Source organism: Trachinotus anak, unplaced genomic scaffold (assembly GCF_046630095.1).
Source record: "Trachinotus anak isolate AG129_WGS33_773 ecotype Australia unplaced genomic scaffold, CSIRO_AGI_Tana_v1 ptg000019l, whole genome shotgun sequence".
NCBI lineage: Eukaryota > Metazoa > Chordata > Actinopteri > Carangiformes > Carangidae > Trachinotus > Trachinotus anak.
In genome coordinates this window covers 29,250,456-29,269,945 of record NW_027273870.1, presented here as the reverse complement: position 1 = coordinate 29,269,945, position 19,490 = coordinate 29,250,456, and the positions used below count along the sequence as shown (strand labels likewise).

Sequence of the window (19,490 nt, the reverse complement as noted above, 5' to 3'; positions counted from 1 at the left end):
TAATCTATTGGATTTCTTGGACAAAACTTTCTAGAGGTAAATTAAGAAAAAATGCTACTTGTTAGAAATGCCAAGATATTTTAGATATATATGAATATATTTTGGAGTTGTCCAAAAAATTCGGACTGTTTGTTGAAATATAAATAAATTATGCTCAACATGTTTTCAGAATTGCTCATCTCACTTCTCCCCTGCTGATGTTCAGTGGATTCAGACTGAGTCATGGCTCAGGACAGAAGTGAAAACACAGGAGGTCTGTATTATTTTTGATGGATACAGTATTTAACAGAGGGAACGTACAAAGTTAGTGAGAATGTCAGACAGGATGATGTAGTGTTAGACAGAGAGAGCAGCAGCTGTGCAGCCCTGCAGCCTTCGGCTATAACCTCTTCCTTCACTCTTCAGACCCCCCCCCACTTTTTATACTGGTCACTGCCGGGTGTCATGGCAACAGGTGAAGTCTGCTCCCTGATTGGCTGCATGTCCCGGGATCACCCGTTGCCGTTTGCAGTCAGAAGTGCTGAGTGGACCCTCCTTTTTAAAGCCCCCCCAGCCACCCTCCCAGTTCATGGCCTCCTATTATTTAGCAGATTTGTTTTTGCATCCTGGCTGAACCTTCTAGTGCGAGAGGAAAAAACTGCAGTGGGGGATCATATATGTGCCTCTGCAGGGACGCCGGGGGCATAACCTAACAAATGTGTGGGGTCAATTGGTAAGGACTGCTTTCCGTTGTGTTCCTTGTGCAGAGGTAGGGAGTGGAGGTAGAGTACTGCTAAGTTGTGTGCTGAGGTGAGGAGTGGAGGTGATGGAGCTTGGATGTGGATAACGTCAGCTGGGACTCCATGTTCCACTTTTAAAACTTTTAAACTCAATGTATTTCAGAGCCTCACAGTTGGACTCCTGATGAATTTAAGGCAAGTGTTTTGGTTTGTCGGTGCCGCAAAGTTGTAGATCTGCTTTTTAAAGTTTGCTCCGCTGCACTGAAAAACAACTTAGTAGTACCTCTATTCTCTGATATGTGTGAGTGTGTGTGGAAATAAACTTCTCACCTGGATTACTAAGTTTTGGGATGAATGGTTCTTTTCATGCTGGAACAGACAGAAGGGAGCGATTGTGACGTTGCTGATGATGATCTGCCAGCTTGATTGTTAGGTGACTCAGATATTAAGAGTGAGCTCCTCTTGCTAGCTGCTACAGGCCGGACGGACGAGGAGAATGTCAAAGTTACCTGGTTCCTCTGACTCTAAGGACGTCGGCGACCGGTCAGTAACAGAAAACAACAAAGATGTCTGCTGAGGAGGAGCAGGAGGTGGTGATAGGCTTGGGTAGGGGAAAGAACAACTTGGATGACATTAGAAAACCTGTGAAGACAAACAACAGGGGGAAGAGAAGAGCTACAAAAGCAGGACGGTTTGATTTATGACAGGGATTTTTGAATTGAAGAGCTGCAAGAAGGTAAGATATTGAACCTGCTTTTACTAGATGGATCTGCAAAGAGAGGGGAGAAGATTTATCCAGAGGAAAACTACCAAGGAAAAAGAAAAAGTCAGGACCAGGACAAGGCAAAAAATCAAAGGAAAAGACAGAAAATAAAATGAGAGAAAACAAGAGAAGAAAAGACTAAACAAGACAAGACAAAGGAAGACAAAATGAGAGAAGACTAAAGAGTGAAAGGTAAAGACGAGGTCAGCAAGAGATGAAAGAAACGATGTCAGATCCTGAACTTCCGTCGAGCTTGAAGAAGATTTGAAGATGGCAGCTGATCCTCACATGGAGGAGAAGAAACAACTCAGTTAAAAGTCGAGATGCTTCTGAACCCTGCAGAAGTACTCGAGGAGAAGAAGAAGCTAAAATGGAGCTAATTCACATGAGGATAATGAAGAGGATGAGGGCTAAAGAGAGGGTGGGGGTGGGGGGTGGGGGGCACAGGGTCAGCTACACAAACAATGTTACCCTCGCTACATTTAACGTCAAGCCCCCGCAGGCGACAACAATGGCGTCAGCAAGGCCCTTCCACGTCTAAACGTTGCTAGATTTCTCTCTGGCTGGTCTCAGTGTGCTCGAACAGCACAAAGTCCAAACAATTGAGAGGTTTTTTTTTTCTGTTTTCCATCACGCTCAGCAGGTCGCAACTCATATAAAAACACAAAGGTTGCGGCTGCCTTGGCTTTTCACACCACTGCCATTAAAAAAAGCTGCAAGCAGGTTCCTCAAGAATGTGAGGCCGGGCGTCTGAAGGAGGCTTAAAAACCTTTGCTATGGTGCTTCGGTGAGGAGTAGTACTGGTTGAGGTACTGTCCTGCTTTGTAATCCAAGGAGGGGACGTTAGTGCTGCAGCAGAGGAGCTGAGAGTGGGCTGGATATGGCGCCCACTCTCGTTTGAAAGAGCACGAGGTGTGGATGTGATTGGTCGGACAGGTCTTTGGCCACAAGGCGTCAAATCTTGGATTAAACGTTAAAAGATAAGAGTGATGGTGTTGTCAAAAGGCCACACCCACAAAGTCAGCAAACCAGCATTTTCTGTTGTTGCTCTGATAATAATAATAATTAGTCAATTGAAAGTCAATAATTGATTAAAATACCAAATGTTTGCTGGTTGCAGGAGGATTTGCTTCTTGCCTTCATCCGTATATGGCAGTGAATTAAATATGAGTCATTTTTTTGGTCTGAAGCATCTGAGGACGTGACTTTGGATTCTAGGAAGCTGTGATTTTTTTTTTTGATAAAACAGTATGAGACTAAACATGATCCAGGTTTCAGGTTCTCAAATGTGAGAAATTGTAGATATTACTTTCTTATGTTCTGGCAAATTGAATATCTTTGTTTCTTGACTTTTTATTGGACAACACAAGACATTTCATGACTTCAGGTTGGTTTGCATTTGTGATGCTAAAGGATAATTCAGGTCTTATTTTTGTAGTTTTTTATGGTCGTCAGACTCTTCATGTTTCTTGACCCGTCAGAGCAGAAGAAGAAAGCAGAGAAAACACTGATGTGAATGAACAAGTTTTCAGTCCTACAGTTCAGACAGGTGGCCTGATGTAGAGGTCACACCTGTGTGATCTACTGGAAAAGGGCTTAACGTCTCATGAAACTGTTGTTTTGTATGTTAAATCCCTGAACTGTGAAGTGTTGAAACCGGTGGTGTTGATCAGGGTGTGTAGATATTGTTGAGTTACCAGATCGTCTGTTTTTGCATGTTTCAGTTGTTTGTTTCTGTTCTTTTCTATCAATTATAAAAAAATCTATTTGCAGAAGCTTGAACTGGTTTGAGAGAAGCCACGGTCAAAAACAAAACCTTCCATTGATGTGATTGTGTTTTTGCATTTCTTGTTCTCTCATCTCATCCCATCACAGCAGCAGACATTTGCCCTTCAGTTTATTCCACTGCTGTGATTATTTATCTGCTTTTGATCTGGAGAATTAGCTAATTGAAAAGCAAAGTACAGCTGAGGCTGATGGGAATATTGTTAGTTTGTTCATAACCAAAAGTTGGATAAATTACAGGTCATCCACAGGGAAAATTTCATGACAATCCGTCCATTAGTTGTTGAGATATCCACGATGGTGGAACAAACCCAAAAGCTATCAGGGCAGGGGCATCCTTCTCTGTCTTCAAGAATCTGCTGAAGACTCATCTCTTCTGAGAGCATCAACTCTTCTACACCTCTAACACCCTACATGTCTGACTAGTTCTTACTATGCACTGTCGGTACACTTCTTTACCCGATCTCCATGCACTTATTGAATAGATGTAGTACTTAGTGCTCACACTTCTAAGTCAATTTGGATAAAAGCATCTTTCAAATGAGTTCATGTAAATGTAAATCTATATATTTCTATATTACTGTCTTTACAACCACTACTGCGGCTCAAAAAACAAATCCGCATTCAATCACATTTCTGAAGGTTTGTTTTTTAGGACCAATACTGCATGATTTGTAAAGTAGAATTTGGTGTTTACAGTTTTATTTTATTTTATTTATTTATTTTTTTACCAGACTGGAGACTCCAGGAAGGTTTTATGTTGTCTTTGTGATTTTATAAACCAAGACTAAGTAGTAAAGGAGAAGTAACCAGATTAACCAGATGTCCTGGCTGTAACTGACTGCTGTGGTTCCTGCAGGTTTCCCAAGGGGACGCTACTGAGAAGCTGGCTCACCAAGTCGCGGCCCAGGTTGCTGCTGCTGATCGCAGGGTTGAAGAGGCCTCAGGTGACCCTCATGAGGAGGAAAAGGATGAAGCGCACAAAAGTAGCAAAGGCCACGTAAGCGGTAAATATGGCTTATGTTGCATGGAGGAATGCTGAACCCCACCATCAACGAAAACACAGGAACTGGTTAGAAAGGAAGAAAACATAATTTACACAGCACAAACAGATTACATTACAGCTGTTAATGTCATCAGATGACAACAACAATCAACAACAGTGTTTGTGCCTTTACTGTTTATTGCATGTTAGTTTAGTTGGCAGCCCTAACTGCATTTAGTTACCTAACTTTGAGTGGAAATCATCTTTGGATGTCTTTAGTGTGGAAACCAAATTGTTGCTCAAGTAGCTGATAATCACCCGCCTCACAGATAAGAGGATCATAAAAAGACAGTTCAAAAAATGTGTGACCCTAGAGAAAGTCATTCCGACTGCTTCCAAGAGAGTGACAGGAGAGAGTGTGATTGTGTGACAAATGGGAGTTGTGTTATCCTTTAATGTTAAGCTTCAATGATGAAGACTCCTTGGACTAGCCTTCCAAACTCAAAGCTCTTGGTTAAGGTTCAGAAAGTTGGTGCTTAAGCACTTACTTGAAGCATTATAGAGGACACAAAAAAGTCTTTTCAATGTATAACCAAAAGCAGCAGCTTTCCTGAACTTTAAAAAAGTGATTGAGTTGCCTAAATCTAACTTTGCATCTTTAAAAAAAACCTTGCCACATTCAAAAAGCTAGAAGACTTGAAATTCTATCTTAACAATGTACCATTGTTCTGCGAGAAGGTTGTGGGTTTGAAGCCTGGCCTGGGGCTGTTCTGTGTGGAGTTTGCATGTTCTCCCTGTGCTTGCGTGGGTTCCCACCGGGTACTCCGGCTTCCTCCCACAGTCCAAAGACATGCGCATTAAACTGGTGATTCTAGATTGCTCGTAGGTGTGAATGTGAGTCTGACTGGTTGTTTGTCTCTATATGTCAGCCTTGTGACAGACTGGCAACCTGTCCAAGGTGTACCCTGCCCTCACCCAATGTCAGCTACCCTACAATGTGACCCTATAAGGATAAACGGTATGGATAATGGATGGATGGATTAATGGGGTTTTGTGTTCAGCTTGTGGTTAATTAGTAGACAAATGTCCAGTTCTATAATAACTGAACACTTTGCGAAGAAATATGTATTTTTACTTTATTACCTTTGGTTTTTCTTGCTTGTTTTCTGTCTTTGGTAAAAGTGAAGAAAAATATCCGTACAAAAAGATAAACTTTGATGTGATGCATCAAAAACCAGTTGTGTTCCCTGTCTTCTTCCAGAACCTGCAGCCGAATGCCCCACTTCACCTGAGTCCTTAACGGAGAGCATCCTCTCATTAGATATGGAAGACAAAGAAAAGGACGACATGTGTGTTGGATCTTTTCCCCAACAACGAACTAAAATCCAGGAACCACAAAACAGAGTGAAGCCAGAGAACAAACCACAGAGATTGAGACCTCCAGATTAATCAGACCTGGACTGCCAGCATCTCACCCCTTTCTTCAAATACACATCTGTTTTGGCTCATTAAACTGTAATGACTGTGGCCTGTAGAGCATTCCTATCCAAAGGGAAACTGCCAGTCGAACAAACCCAGCTGTCCCTGTGTTCTTAGTTCAGACTCTTTCAGGTTTCCAGGTTGATGTGTTTGAGTCTCAGAGAAGCCCAAACCAGCTGCTGATTAAACTCTTAAATCTGATGGGACGCCAACTCCTGCCTCACATTCTTCTGTCAGATCAAAACTTTTCAAGTAGCTCACGTCCACACAATACGAAGCTTTACATGACATCCACCGAGACACGCGAACGCTACAACATCCAATCCGTGCAGTTTGTAATGTCAATATTCTGATGCTATTTTCCTAATCATGGCACTGTTTGCAATAGAAACTGAAAAAATGTGCTTAATTATCTGTGCCGTTGTTGCAGGATATGCCTTTGAAGTCCTTAACTGACTAAATGAGATGCACACAGATTTTTTCCCATTTTATTTTTCATAGAGTGGGTGGAACAGGTTTTAGAAGAAAATGCTTCATTTTCATCCTGCTTGTCTGTACTTAACTGGCCACACCACAGGCTCAAACATTGGAGTGTCTGGAGAAGTTTGCTTCATGTGGGATGATTGGACCTCGCAAAGCGAAGGACATCAGTGACTGATAATATCTCACAAGCTTCAGAAAACATGGGGTTTGTGATGTTTGTCTGACTACAACAGTTGCTTTGTTGCTCATAGTATCATGCAAATTTGAACGAAATCTTTGAACAGTTGACAGAGGTTGAGGAGGTTCCCTCTCAGAAATATCAGATATCGGAAAGTCAGAGATCTGTGTAATGATCTTACTAAACCGTGACGTAATGGTGTGCATAAAAACTAGTTTGATTTATTTGAAGCATTATATGGAGGAAAGAAAGTATTAAATAAAATGCAAACAAAATTTTCTTTTGTCCAAATGGAGCCTTCAGAGTCTCTTTTTGTTGTTTTAGCTTCAACACTGGGCGGCTCAGATTAAATGATCTGTAGTCCACCAGCACTGATTGCAGAAGGTCTGGATGTCTTTACTCTTGTGTTGTACACTTTATTTTATTCAGCATCCCTGCTTGAATTTTTGCCATGTTGCCGAGCAGCTATGTTGCTATATTTTGTTGAAAAGTAAGTTCCTCTACAACTGTGAAGATCAGAAAACCAAGCTTTTCTTTCAATTAGTTTAAACAGAGTTCTGGAAGGTGCAGCAACCTAGCTAGCTGGCTATCAGCTAATAAAGCTACGTACCTTTCATTACACTTTTAATTGCACAATACCTCTACCAATTACACTCACAATCATAGAATGATAACTAAAACTGAGAAGTATAACAAGTAAAAGTAAAGCTGTCGTTGTGAGATGTATAAAATCTTAGAAATGACACTGGTTTGGACAAGGTACTAATGATGGCTGGATCATGTCGACAGTGCGGGCAGGGTTATCAGCCGGGTTTTATCATTTCAAGACCTTTGTACATGAGTGTTTCGATTGTTACTATTTTTAGTTTTAAAAATGGAGGTTAGTTCGAGGTGGCCCGGTAGTCGAGTGGTTGGGGCACGTACCACATGACCGCAAGACGCTCTTAGCAGGCAGTCACTGGCTCGACAGAACAGCCAACTAGCGAACTATGCTACTGTTTCTTTCTGTACATCCTAGCTTTACAGCAGAAGACAGCTAGCTGGATAAACCACACTACCAGATGCTTAACATGTTAGTGTTACTAAATTATTACTTCCAACCATTTTACAAGCTTTTTACAGCAGAATGTGAAAGTCAATGAGGCTCACATCTAGTTAGAAGTATCCACACACTCTGAGGGAAAGGGCAACAAATATAGTACGACTGCAAACCCCTGTGTGTGTGTTTTCTTGTTTAATTCTGTTTCTTGCACGAAAATCAACACTGCTACACTGTCGACTGTATGTTTCAGCTGCCCCCAAAAAAGACCTTTAGTTTAATAGCTTGACTCCTGCCCCTGGGGTTCCTCTCGTCCTCTCGTGTTGGGATAGTTTGAATGTTTTTCAGTTAAAAAAAAAAAAAACACAAACAAAAAAAACTGGCTATTCAGCATATCATCTCAGCATGTCATAACTTTGTGAAGCAAAACTCTATCTGCCAAATTCTTGAGTTCTGTATGTTGCTGAACACATGGAATTCAAATTTAAGATTGATGGAGTGTGATATGACTGTCCACTAATATTCCATAAATTTGTGTTACTCTCAACTGCAGTGAGATGTAGAAAACAGGCTTTTTTGATAATGAAAAATGTGTTTTTGGTTGAACCATTTATAACAAATTTTAAAGTGTTATTTCAGTTTTTGTGTTGACAAAAATGATAAAAAATCAGCATCATTGTTTGGGTTCTCATGACTTATTCTGCAATTCCAATATTTTAAAGATGCAAACTCATTTAAAAGTTTCACTTTGGGACACATCAGGGCTGCAATTATAATTTTCATTAACGGTTAATCTGCCAATTTTGGATTAATTGTTTGGTCAATGGCAGAAAATGATGAAAAATGCCCACTATAAAGTGTGTGTGTGTGTGTGTATATATATATATATATATGCATGTTTATATACTGTATGTATGTGTGTGTGTGTATATATGTATGTATGTGTATATATATATATATATATATATATATATATATATATGTATGTTTATATACTGTATGTATATATGTGTGTGTGTGTGTGTGTGTGTGTGTGTATATATATATATACACACACGCATATATATATATATATATAAACACATATGTATAAATAAATATATATATGTATGTTTGTAAGTATATTTACATACATATGCATGTATATATATTTAAACAAACATACATATATACACATCTATACATGCAAATAGATATACATACAAGTGTGTATATATATACGTAAACACATTTTTTTTACACGTGTATATATGTATTTGTGTATATGTATATATGTACTATATATGTATGTATGCGTGTGTGTGTGTATATATATATATACATGTGTATATAAACATATATGTATAAACAAATATTTTAAAAAAAAAATATATATATATATTACACACACACATATATGTATATATTCATAAACATACATACATATATACACCCATATACATATATATATATACATACATGATTGTGTGTATATGTATGTTTATATATATATATATATATATGCATGTGTGTATATACATATGTATGTCTATTTATTTATATATATATATATATAGATGTGTATGTATGTATGTATATATGTGTGTATATATATGTATACACACACACACACACACACGTATGTATTTATGTATGTACGTACACACACCCACACACACACACATATATATTTATATATGTGAAGAAACTCCCCCTCTGGCCCTGTGGGCTGATCTCAGTCCGTTAGCAGATGACGATGTGACAGTGCATCATTCAAATAAACTGAATTCACACATCTGTTCTCATTAGCTTTTGTATTTATTAATCACATTTTACAATTTTATAAATTAACTATGCTCCATTTACATTTTATTATTTTACAGTATCTTACAAAGTAGATTTTCCTTAATTATACAATCACACCTTCATGTGAGTCCTTAGCTTCTCAAAACATGTGGTTATCTGTTGAAGAGTAAACATCGTCGTCTGTCAGTAACCAATAATTAACAGTCTATGTCCCCTGGGTGTCAGTTCTGTGTTTCTACTTTACAGCGAGTTTCTGTTGAATGTTTTTGTATCGCAGCAGCTCCTGGTCTGAGACAGAAGGCTTGAAGTTTTCTAACGCTGTAGAGAAATCCTCAACGGAGAGGAGGACAGGAGAGTCCTCCGAGTCCAGACCTGAGAGAAAGAGTCAAACTGTGAATGCTGAAAAGTGTTGAACAGCTGTGGTTGAAATGTTCACGACCTGGTGTTTCTGTTTTCTCACCGTCGTCGATGAGAGAGATCTTCCTCTTGATGGCGGCCGTCATGGCGTCTGAACAGAGAGCGTAAAGGTCAGCGCCGGTCATGTGAGCCGGACAGCGATCCACCACCTCCTGCAGGTTCACCGCAGGGTCCAGCTGGAACCTGGGGGCAAGATTAAATCCGTTTCGACTGAGAATCACTGAGCATCCTCTGCTTGTATCACTGAGAAAATCTGCACAAACTGTTTTAACAGATGTTAGATTTAACACGTTCTTACTTAAACTGTTTAAACTGTTCTTACTTTCTGAGGACGGCCTGAAGGACTTGGAGCTGCGAGACTCGATCCTCGTTGATGCCGACGTAGACCAGCTTATCAAACCTGACGGTGACACAGACGCAGTTAAACATTTCACAGTCTGAGATGATAGAGATGAGTCCGTCGCCTGGACCCCGTCTGCTGGACTCAGACGACACAGATTAGCTGAAGGAGGTGTCTGTAAATCAGGACTGAATTTTCTAAGCTGTGAAGCTGTATCGGTAGCAGCTGGAAACTCTACTCTACGTCTGAACCAGGCAGGAAATGTGCTGAAGAATCAAAACTAGGAGCTAAAAGAGGCTGAAAAGCTGCAGAGCTGTGACATATTTCATGTTTAAGTTACATAAAAATAATTCAATATTTTATATAATATGCAATTTCATGTCATTTGCTTGTGTGTGAGTGTGTGTGTGTGTGTGTGTGAGTGTGTGTCTGACCTGCCGGGCCTCAGCAGGGACTGGTCCAGCAGGTCTGGACGGTTTGTGGCTCCGATCACAAAAACCCCGACAGATGAGTGCAGAGCGTCGAGCTCGGCCAGCAGCTGAGACACGACTCTGCAGAGAGATTCAACCAAAACTTTATTCATCCTGCTGCAGCTGAACAGTCACACAGCTTTGTGGCTTCACAATAAAAGAAAAGAGAAACTGATTTAAACACAAAACATGACAAAGAAAAGAAAAACAAACAGATTGTGAGCAGTTAAAGAATTAGAATAAAATGGAGGTGAGAGCAGGTGAACACTCACCTGTCCATCACCCCTCCAGAGTCTCCACTGCGCCCCCTGCTGGGAGCCAAAGAGTCCAGCTCATCGAAGAAGACGACGCAGGGAGCAGCTGAGCGCGCTCTGCAGAACACTGCACACAACAACAAGATCGACAACATCACGTCACAAATTCAAGGAAACCTACGACAACAACCGACGAATCTGAAAGATTCATCGAAGGTCATTTTATTCTTTTTTCTTTTTTGTTGTCATCAAGTTTCCCTTTACAAAGTTTGTTATTATTAAGTTTTTCTCTCATATGTTTTACAGTCAGTCAGTTATTTATGTGAACAGTCACAATCGTGTCACTCTCCCACTCTCATAATATCACAGGTTGTGTTTTGCACAATTCAACTCATTTCAAATCAAAAAACTTTATTTGTCCCCAAGGGGCGATTTAAAGGGGAACATAGAGTAGACATTAAAATACACAAAAAGAACACAAGTGCAGGACATGGAGAAACAACATGACATTACCATAGCAACAAATAACTGTTCATATGAATAAGTGACTGTTGGCTGTGTCACAGACGGTCCTGGTGCAATAAAGAAACTACGTTACATATACACAGTGTATTGGTACTGATAGATTCTGGAAGATAATGTTACAGGTTTTGTTTTTTCATGTCATTGCTGTCGTTTTTCTAAATGTGTGCAGTTTGTCTTGCACTGCTTGTGTTTTCTTTTTTGTGTACTGTTTTGTGTCTACTCTGTGTGCCCTTTAAATTGCGCCCTGGAGACAAATAAAGTTTCTTGAATTGAAATGAACTCAAGTCATTAAGAAAATGAACTTGTCTAAATTCAGATCACATGACCTCCTTCAGCTCGGTCATCAGTCAGTGAAATGTGGGAAACCAGCAGAATTCCTTCCCTTCAGCTCTGAGCCTGTTTCTGTCGTCAGATGTGTGAAGTGACACAAACCTTCTCTGATGTTCTCTTCGCTCTGACCCACGTACATATTGATGAGCTCTGGACCTTTAACGCTGAAACAACAAGAAACATCTGATGAAAAAGTGTCATTCATTATTATTAACACTTAAAACTGTTCGATCAAGTCTGATGAAAAAAATAAATCTTTACAACCACAACAAAAACAGAAGAACTTGTGCTGCTGTGTTTGTGAAGGGAGCTGAGGAAGATGAAGGTGACCCTACCTGAGGAAGGTCATGGAGCACTCTGTGGCCACGGCTTTGGCCAGCAGGGTTTTTCCTGTTCCCGGGGGTCCGTATAGCAGGACTCCGGTCCGGTTCAGACCCAGAGACAGGAGCTCTGGACGCTGCAGGGGGAGCTGGACCGTGTCCAGGATCTCTCTCTTCACCTGCTGCAGACCTCCGACATCCTCCCACCGCACATCAGGGATCTGTCGGAGCAGAGGACACGGACGTGATGTCAGAGGAAACAGCTGATCTCTGACCCTCCTTCCAGCTCTGGTTTGGTCTCCTCAGCTGTGAGATCAAACTGCTCAGCGCTGGGGGCCGAGCCGCGTCCACTCACCTTCGGGGCTCCGATGGCCTTGGACTGGGCGTCCTGCAGGGTCTCCAGGGCGGAGGTGAAGTCCTGGTTCTGGATGGCCACTCCACTGGAGCACAGGTCCTCCTGCTGCCGACCACCACTGCAAACACCACAGGGCTCGTAAAGCGTGTGTGTGAGTTGCAACATTGTTATTGGCTGTAAAACCAGGTGATTGGATGCAGCTCAACATTTTATTACACATATTAAACCGATGTTTCCCTCCAGTCTAAATTTCATATTAGTTTTAATTAAGCCTGTTGTCGTGTTATTGCAAACACAATCTTGGTCAGTTACATTAGTTATTTTCCTGCAAACACAAAACCCACAAAAACATTTTAAAAAATCAATCAATACTTGTGATCTGTAAATGCTCCAGCTACCCGCGTGTTTCTAAAACCACCTTCTGACTTTAACTAAACGAGGCCTGGAGGAGGAGAAGCCTTTAACATGTGTTTTCATTTGGTGTGACGTCCTCGACTCTCACCAGGTTTGGATCAGTCTCCTGCAGGACGCTCGACCCGCCTCAGCCAGCAGAGCCCGGAGATCCCCCAACACGAACCCCTGGGGACGGGAGACGCTTGTTAACGAATGAAGTCACAGTCAGGTTTTCACCTGCGTGTTGCTACAGCAGCTGCTCCTCTGTACTTCTCTAACTGTACAGGTGTGACCGGTCTGGGTCCTGAAAGGTCTGGGTCCTGGCTCTGCTGTCTGACGTACCGCTGTGAGCTTGGCGAGTCTCTCCAGGTTGACGTCTCTCCCCAGGTGGAGGTCTCGGCTCAGGCTGACCAGCATGGAGCGCCGCTGCTCCTCAGTGGGGCTCTCCAAGGCCACCTGGTGGACAAACGCCGTCATGGCCCCTGCAGACAGATCCCGAGGTCTGCAGACCGTCGCCACCACCACCACGCTGAAACACAAGAGTACTTGTCATCAGTGACCAACTATGCCTCTTCAGTGTTACTATATGAGGATAAGAGGGGGTCGCTGACCTGGTGGGGGCGCTGTTCAGCAGCTGACAGAGTGCAGCCTGGACCCTGCCGTCCTCCTCTGTGGCCCCTCTGGGTCTGAGCAGGAGCTGCAGGTTCCTGAGCACCAGGACGCACGGCCGCAGGGCATCGGCCCGCTGGAACGCCGACGTCAGCTTCACCTCAGACGCTGCAGGAGTGTCAGCGCACACGCTCACACAGTCCACCTGCACAGGTAACAACAGGAAGTGCAACTACAATGTGCAACAGCAGGCAAACGCACATTTATAATGTTGTGAGAATCAGCTGCATTTATTTGGAAAAGACAACTCTTCCTGTGAGCTCGAGAACAGATTTTCAGATTTTAGACATAATATTTAATAATAAAGTATGAAAACCTCGTATGAAAATTAATTCATAATTAAAAATTAATTCATTTTAGTGATCAAATATGTGAAGAAGTTACATAAAATATGTAAAATACTGAATTTATGTATAGAGCAGACTCATTGTCATAGTGCTGAGGATTTGGTTTCTCTCAGTGTTTACCTGAAATCTGCTATATTTTTATTGGCTCAGATCCTCTCTTCTGATTGGCTGACTGAGAGAAGCCTGAGAGAGGAGATGTAAAACTACACTGAGATGGTTTTTGGTTCTTAAAACCACAGATATATCTTCTTATGGAGATCAACACTTCAGATAAACCACAGAAGAAGAGTAAAATATGGGACCTTTAATATTACAGCCTGAAAAATGCAGGACTTTTGAGGCTCATACTGAAACCTGAAATTAAAAATCAAACATATTTTATCTCTTTAACCTTTAGAGACGTTCTCAAACCGTCGTACCTTCAGCAGGTGGAGGTTCAGTCTGCGACTCGCTGCGCTGACCGCCATCATCTTACCGCTTCCTGCAGGACCGTGAAGGAGGACGGTGCAACTGGACAGAGAGCTGCTGCAACCAGACACAACATGACCACATGTCCCATCATGCCTCTGTCTATGACAGGTCTTAGAAGGACCAGTCAGATCCCGCTGCAAGAGTCGTAGTGTTCAGGTGAGTTACCTGTGCTGCAGGTGGGGCAGGATGATGCTGCTGATCAGGTCCACGGTCTTACTGAGGCCCGGAGGAGACAGGCTGCTCCACAGAGACGCCCCCTCCGCTGAGCAGCAGGGGGCGGGGCTGTTGGTGGGCGATCCCTGAGGAGACACACACACGCACACACACAGACCGTGTCAGAGTGACAGACTGACACTGGGGCTGCACGACTTCCTCCCTGAGCTGCTTGATGGTTTGATAGCAACGGATCAAACATGTGACAGTGTCCCTCCCGGAGCTTCTCGCCTCAGATGGAGACTCAGACCAGAGGTCCGGTCCGACGGCGTGATGCTGTCGCAGTGTTAAACCTCTGGATGACTCAGCTGACGAGTGCTGCAGGGCAGGAGGCTAATGTCTGGATGTACGTCAGGTTTTATGTTGTTACTGCAGCTCTGTTTGTTCTGCATCAAGACCAGATCAATTGCAGAACAACAGAGTCCTGCAACCCTAACTGATACACAACAGCCAGAGGTCAAAGGCCAAAGGTTACCATGTAGAGCGAGGTGTGAATTCTGTCGGCCAGGTGAGCTCCTCCTCCTTCTTCTTCTTCTTCTTCTTCTCCTCCTCTCTCTGCAGACGGACACACCTTCTGCACTCTGAAGAACAGCACTGGACACCTGACAGAGGTCAAAGGTCACACAGACTCATCACTGACACTTTACAACAGAACTATAACCATTTACTGTCAGTTTGTCATCATCGTCTGTACTTCAGAAAACAGATTCTGGTTTTATAGCGTTAATATTAATTTTCTAGATCAATAAACAGCTTCATCGTTACATCTGAGCAACATGTGACATTAGAAATGTCCAGGTGTCCCGTCAGGACTGATGTGAGGTACCTGTGGACGCCCTCAGAGTTGTTCTCCAGCAGGTCTGGATGCTTCTCAGCTGGAACTGATAAGACGTCTCCCTGTGAAACCAGTCTGCACAGAGACAGAGGACACACTGGTCAGACTGGGGGCTGTCTGAAGCTAACTTCATGCTAACAGTGGAGACGTTTCATCCTGGAGCGACAGAGACTGAGACCAGATTCATGCTGTCACCTGCTGACCTGGGAGTGCTGAAGTGCTCCGACAGCAGGTTGTCGTAGCAGCCGAGGTTGTTGTACAGCGGAGACACGACCGGCTGGATGTGAAGCTCGCTGGCAAACGGTGGAGAAGCGGATTGACAGAAACTGTCAGAGCGAGCGCCGGGCTCCGGGGGAGACGGTCTCCACCTCTGAAGAGAGACCACAGTGACTCAGCATCAACAAGACTAGGAACCAGAGCTCCCAGACTACACAGACTTGTCTCTGTTCTCTCTCTTATATCCAGCTGTGCAGTCGTTGTCATTTTCTCTGTCGACACATCTGTCTCTCAGTTTTCCGGAGGTGTAGAGTGTTTCACTCACAGCACTGAAAAACTGAATTTCAAGCAGCAGCATCTGTTTCCCTGTTACTCTGGATAATCAGTGTGCATTTCATTTTTTACACTAATAGAATTTTAAAATTTTCAGAATTTAAAAACAAAAATATCAAATTGGAAGAAATTATCCATTTTTTTATTCTGGCTTTTATTTTGAAATATTTACCTTTACTTCTGTGCCACCTGACTACCTTTCTTCATTCTTCCATTCAACATGGAAAAATAGAAAAAAAAAAGGGAATTTGCAAACACCAGAAGTGTTTCGTTTCTTCCAAACTGATGTTCTTGTTTTTTTCATTCTGACAACAAAAAGGAAAGAGACAGAAAAAACTTTTTTTTTTTTTGTTTGTTTTAAAATGAAAAACCAACTGGCTGAAAGTACATGAACCCGTTTGCTGGTTCCAGTTTGGTTTAATCATCTCTGGCTGTGGTCTGAGTCTGTTTAACTTTAAAGTTATGGTGGGCACTTTAAACAGAACGACTCCTTGATGCAGATTCATCAGTGATGAAAATGTGTCTCACCTTCATCCTCAGCGTGCAGCTGTTCACCGGGATCACGTCTCCTTCAGTCATGTTGAACCACAGAGTCGCTGATATGAAACCAACTTCATCGTGGTTCTGCAGATCTGGACTCTGTGTTAAATCCACCACCACCACAGAGACCAGCCGGTCTCTGCAGACCCCCCTGACGTCAGCCGGACCTGTGGGAGGTCTGGAGGGTCCGCCCAGCCTGGACAGCTTCACCCACTCCTGGTTAAACAGCCCCAGCCGGAGAAGCAGCTGTTTGCTCACAAACACGCAGCTGTCTACATCCACACCTGCTTCCTGCTGACCTTTGACCCCGATCCACTGTCGAGCGTCCACCACCCGCACGTCCACCCTGCACTCCAGCGCCTGCAGGATCCCCGAGAACCCTGAGCCCAGCAGCTTCCTGTTGTCAAGAAGAGACCGCCCCCCTCCGAGGCCGTCGGCATAATGAGCGAAATCCGAAACGCACAGTCTGAACGGTCTGCACGGTGGGGGGGCGCCTGGGGGGTCCACTGAGTCCCAGCAGTCCGTCAGAACCAGAGAGGTGTCAGCTGTGATCCGCCCCTGTGTGACAGGACTGCACTCCAACACCAGCAGGTCCAACTGCTGCTGCTGCACCCGACAACACACCGACAAGAGAAAACAGCTTAGGACCTGAGCACAGACCTGGTTCTCAGGATGAACTACGACAAGATGAAATATTAAATGTGACAGGATGCGACAGTTTTGATAATTGAGTAAGTGAATCAGTTCATTGAAGCATAAATATGTATTTTTTTAAGCAGAAATTCACTGACTGCAGCTTCTTGAACATGAATATTTTCTGTTTTTCTTATTTTTCCATGACTATAAACTTAATGAAACAAACTATTAATCCAGAAAATAAATCTGTAGGTTACTCAATAATGGAAATAATCATTAGTTGCAGAGTCAAGGAAAAACACAGCTTTTGGTTGTTAAAGTTGAAAACTGCTGCTGTGTTAAACTGTTTATTAACAAGTTTAAAGACTGAAGCAAATTTAGGTAAAGTGGTTTCAGTCACTTGTGTGGATCCCGATTAGTTGTTAACCTGGAAAAACTCTAATGTTCATACTTAAAAACAACAAACAATGAAGAATATAGCTACAAAATATTTGTCATTCAAAACATTAAAATAGAGCACAACAAAAAATCCTCACTTCATCTGCATAACCATACTGAATAAAGCTTATTGAGAATATTAATTTTTCTCAGAACTATGACGTTTGGACTGTCCTGATAAGTTTTGTTCTGATTCTGTATAAAACTGTATTTTCATTACATTTAATTACATTATTTCAGTGTGAACATTTGCTGTTATTCTCATCTTGAGACTTGGAAAAAATTGTTTTTAAAATGTCTTATCTGCAAAATATTTGAGGTAAAGCGCATGCGCGAATGCAGGACTTTATCTTGTGATCTTTTCACTGTGGTGCAACTTTTACTGAAGCAAATGTCTTAGTTTTTCTTTTACCACTGCAAAGTTTCAGCTTCACTGGAAACATGTCGGTGTTAAATGTTCGGACTGTTTGCATCTGCTAGAAACCGAAGATAAACTGTTTACGGGATTCAGTCTGGAAATAACCCGCCCTGGAGTCTCACCTGTCCCGGGTCCTCTCCCGGCAGCGGGGGTCGGGGGAGCAGCAGCGGGTCCCCCTGCCGGGCCAGCAGCCACCGGCCCGGGCGGCAGAGCTCCAGCAGCCGGCCGCTGAACTGCTCAGCTCCGGCCCAGCGGAGACTCTGCCTGCTGCGGGCTCCCAGCACCACTCTGTCCAGGCTGACCGGCTCCAGAGCCCGGATCGTGCCGGAGCTGCCGAGCCGCTGGAGCCCGTGGTGCCGCAGGAAGAAGCGGCTGGTGAACAGCCGGACCCGGCTGCCAGACTCGGTGTCGGCTTTGGGGGAGATTCTCCCTCCGCATCCCACTGTCTCCTCCTCCGTTGTCGGGTGAAGGCACAGTAAAATGCCCGGCCCCCCGGAGCTCTGAGGCCGCTGCGGGACGAAGAGGACGGTCGGCGGGTCCGTGTCATTCCGGAAAACTGGATCCAGCTGAGATCTTAATATCAAAGCATCCAGAGGACTCAGGTGTGAGGGGAACGTCTCCAGGCAGCACAGCTCCACCTGCACCGCCATCTTTGACTGCGTCACCACCGCCACTGGTTTGTTGTTTCCGGCGCTTAATTACTGCCCCCCAGTGGACGGCCGCGGAACTACAACACACTATTTCTATTACCCCTACGACTACAATTACCACTAAAACTACCACATGATGATGATAATAATAATAATAATAGTCACAAATTATCATTCCCACTGGCTGAATTATGGCTCTTGACCTGTCTTATATATAAAAAATAAATGAACATGACATAAACATGAATTTGTGTGTGAGCCCTCCGTAAAAGGTTATATTCACTTCATATTTACTGTTTTTACTGTAATAAACAGTACAGCCTTTGGCAGAAGTGGCATTAAGGCTGCTGATATTAGAATATTACCACGGGTTTTTCAGACGTCAGTGCCGAAACTGTACCTGACATGTGCATGAAACAGTATCCATGTAGAAAATGTGACATCCTTCCCTGACCAGTATTTAGAAAGGTGGATTTAGAAAGGTAGATGTAACTTTGATTTACACAGTACACTATATTTCAGTTCACTTATAAATAAACAAGTGTATTACTCCATGTACTGGTTGGATGTCTAAATCATTGCTACTTTTAAAACTTTCATGCTTTTTCATGCAAACACTGTATTTTAAGTATCAGATTTCTAAAATGCACACTGAAGAAGGGATATGTGTCTATTTCTGTAAGAGGGGACGAACCTAAAAGGCCGGGGACCCTGCGCTTAATGTAAATTAAATCTAAAAAGTATTTGGTAACTAACGTTACAATGTTTTGACAATTGATAATGGAGTAGATTATCAAGTAGAATAAAATGAAAATACTCAGGTATACTACAAGTGCCAAAAGTGCTTGACTTACTCATTGTCTTGGGTATAATCATAACTTAGACTTGTATTTATACAGACCTGAGGCCTGTGGCAAGTCCAAATAGATCTGATCTGATCCTGAGTCACTGTGGAAAGTCCGGAGCCAGATCGGGTCAGGTCCTTGGGTTTATTGGAAACCAAATAAAGACAAAAACCACTTCCACATGATCAAGACTTTACTTCACAGCTCAGTGCCCATCTACCCCTTACAAACACAACATGGGCTCCAACAACCAGCAGTC

General features: G+C 42.8%; 1 protein-coding gene and 1 long non-coding RNA gene across 6 annotated transcripts; one reads left to right on the top strand and one right to left on the bottom strand.

The window, feature by feature from the left end:
- The first annotated feature begins 586 nt into the window (after positions 1-586).
- On the top strand, positions 587-5,943 carry LOC139636980 (uncharacterized). 5 transcript variants are annotated; one of them, XR_011694505.1, is made up of 3 exons: positions 587-712; positions 4,127-4,274; positions 5,514-5,943. It is a non-coding gene; the product is annotated as an uncharacterized lncRNA (long non-coding RNA). The 5 variants fall into 5 exon arrangements; XR_011694504.1 differs by lacking the exon at positions 587-712 and adding an exon at positions 722-914; XR_011694506.1 differs by lacking the exon at positions 587-712 and adding an exon at positions 1,141-1,262.
- A 3,266-nt stretch (positions 5,944-9,209) lies between these two features.
- Positions 9,210-18,390, bottom strand: pex6 (peroxisomal biogenesis factor 6). Its single transcript, XM_071503412.1, has 18 exons — positions 17,859-18,390; positions 16,233-16,850; positions 15,359-15,525; positions 15,147-15,230; positions 14,796-14,922; positions 14,273-14,406; positions 14,056-14,158; positions 13,232-13,434; positions 12,963-13,149; positions 12,730-12,806; positions 12,228-12,345; positions 11,888-12,093; positions 11,655-11,716; positions 10,716-10,824; positions 10,408-10,524; positions 9,956-10,033; positions 9,677-9,816; positions 9,210-9,588 (listed from the first exon to the last, which is right to left on the bottom strand). The coding sequence occupies exons 1-18, from the start codon at positions 18,384-18,386 to the stop codon at positions 9,452-9,454; spliced, it is 3,195 nt and encodes a 1,064-aa protein (XP_071359513.1). The 5' UTR covers positions 18,387-18,390; the 3' UTR covers positions 9,210-9,451.
- Between the last annotated feature and the right edge of the window lie 1,100 nt (positions 18,391-19,490).

Excerpts from the sequence above, each read along its gene's own strand:
- pex6 (XM_071503412.1), bottom strand. The coding sequence starts at position 18,386 with ATGGCGGTGCAGGTGGAGCTGTGCTGCCTGGAGACGTTCCCCTCACAC. Across the intron at positions 15,526-16,232 it reads GCTGCACGCTGAGGATGAAG|AGGTGGAGACCGTCTCCCCC; the intron begins GTGAGACACATT and ends GTCTCTCTTCAG. Across the intron at positions 10,825-11,654 it reads CGAAGAGAACATCAGAGAAG|TGTTCTGCAGAGCGCGCTCA; the intron begins GTTTGTGTCACT and ends TGTTGTGTGCAG.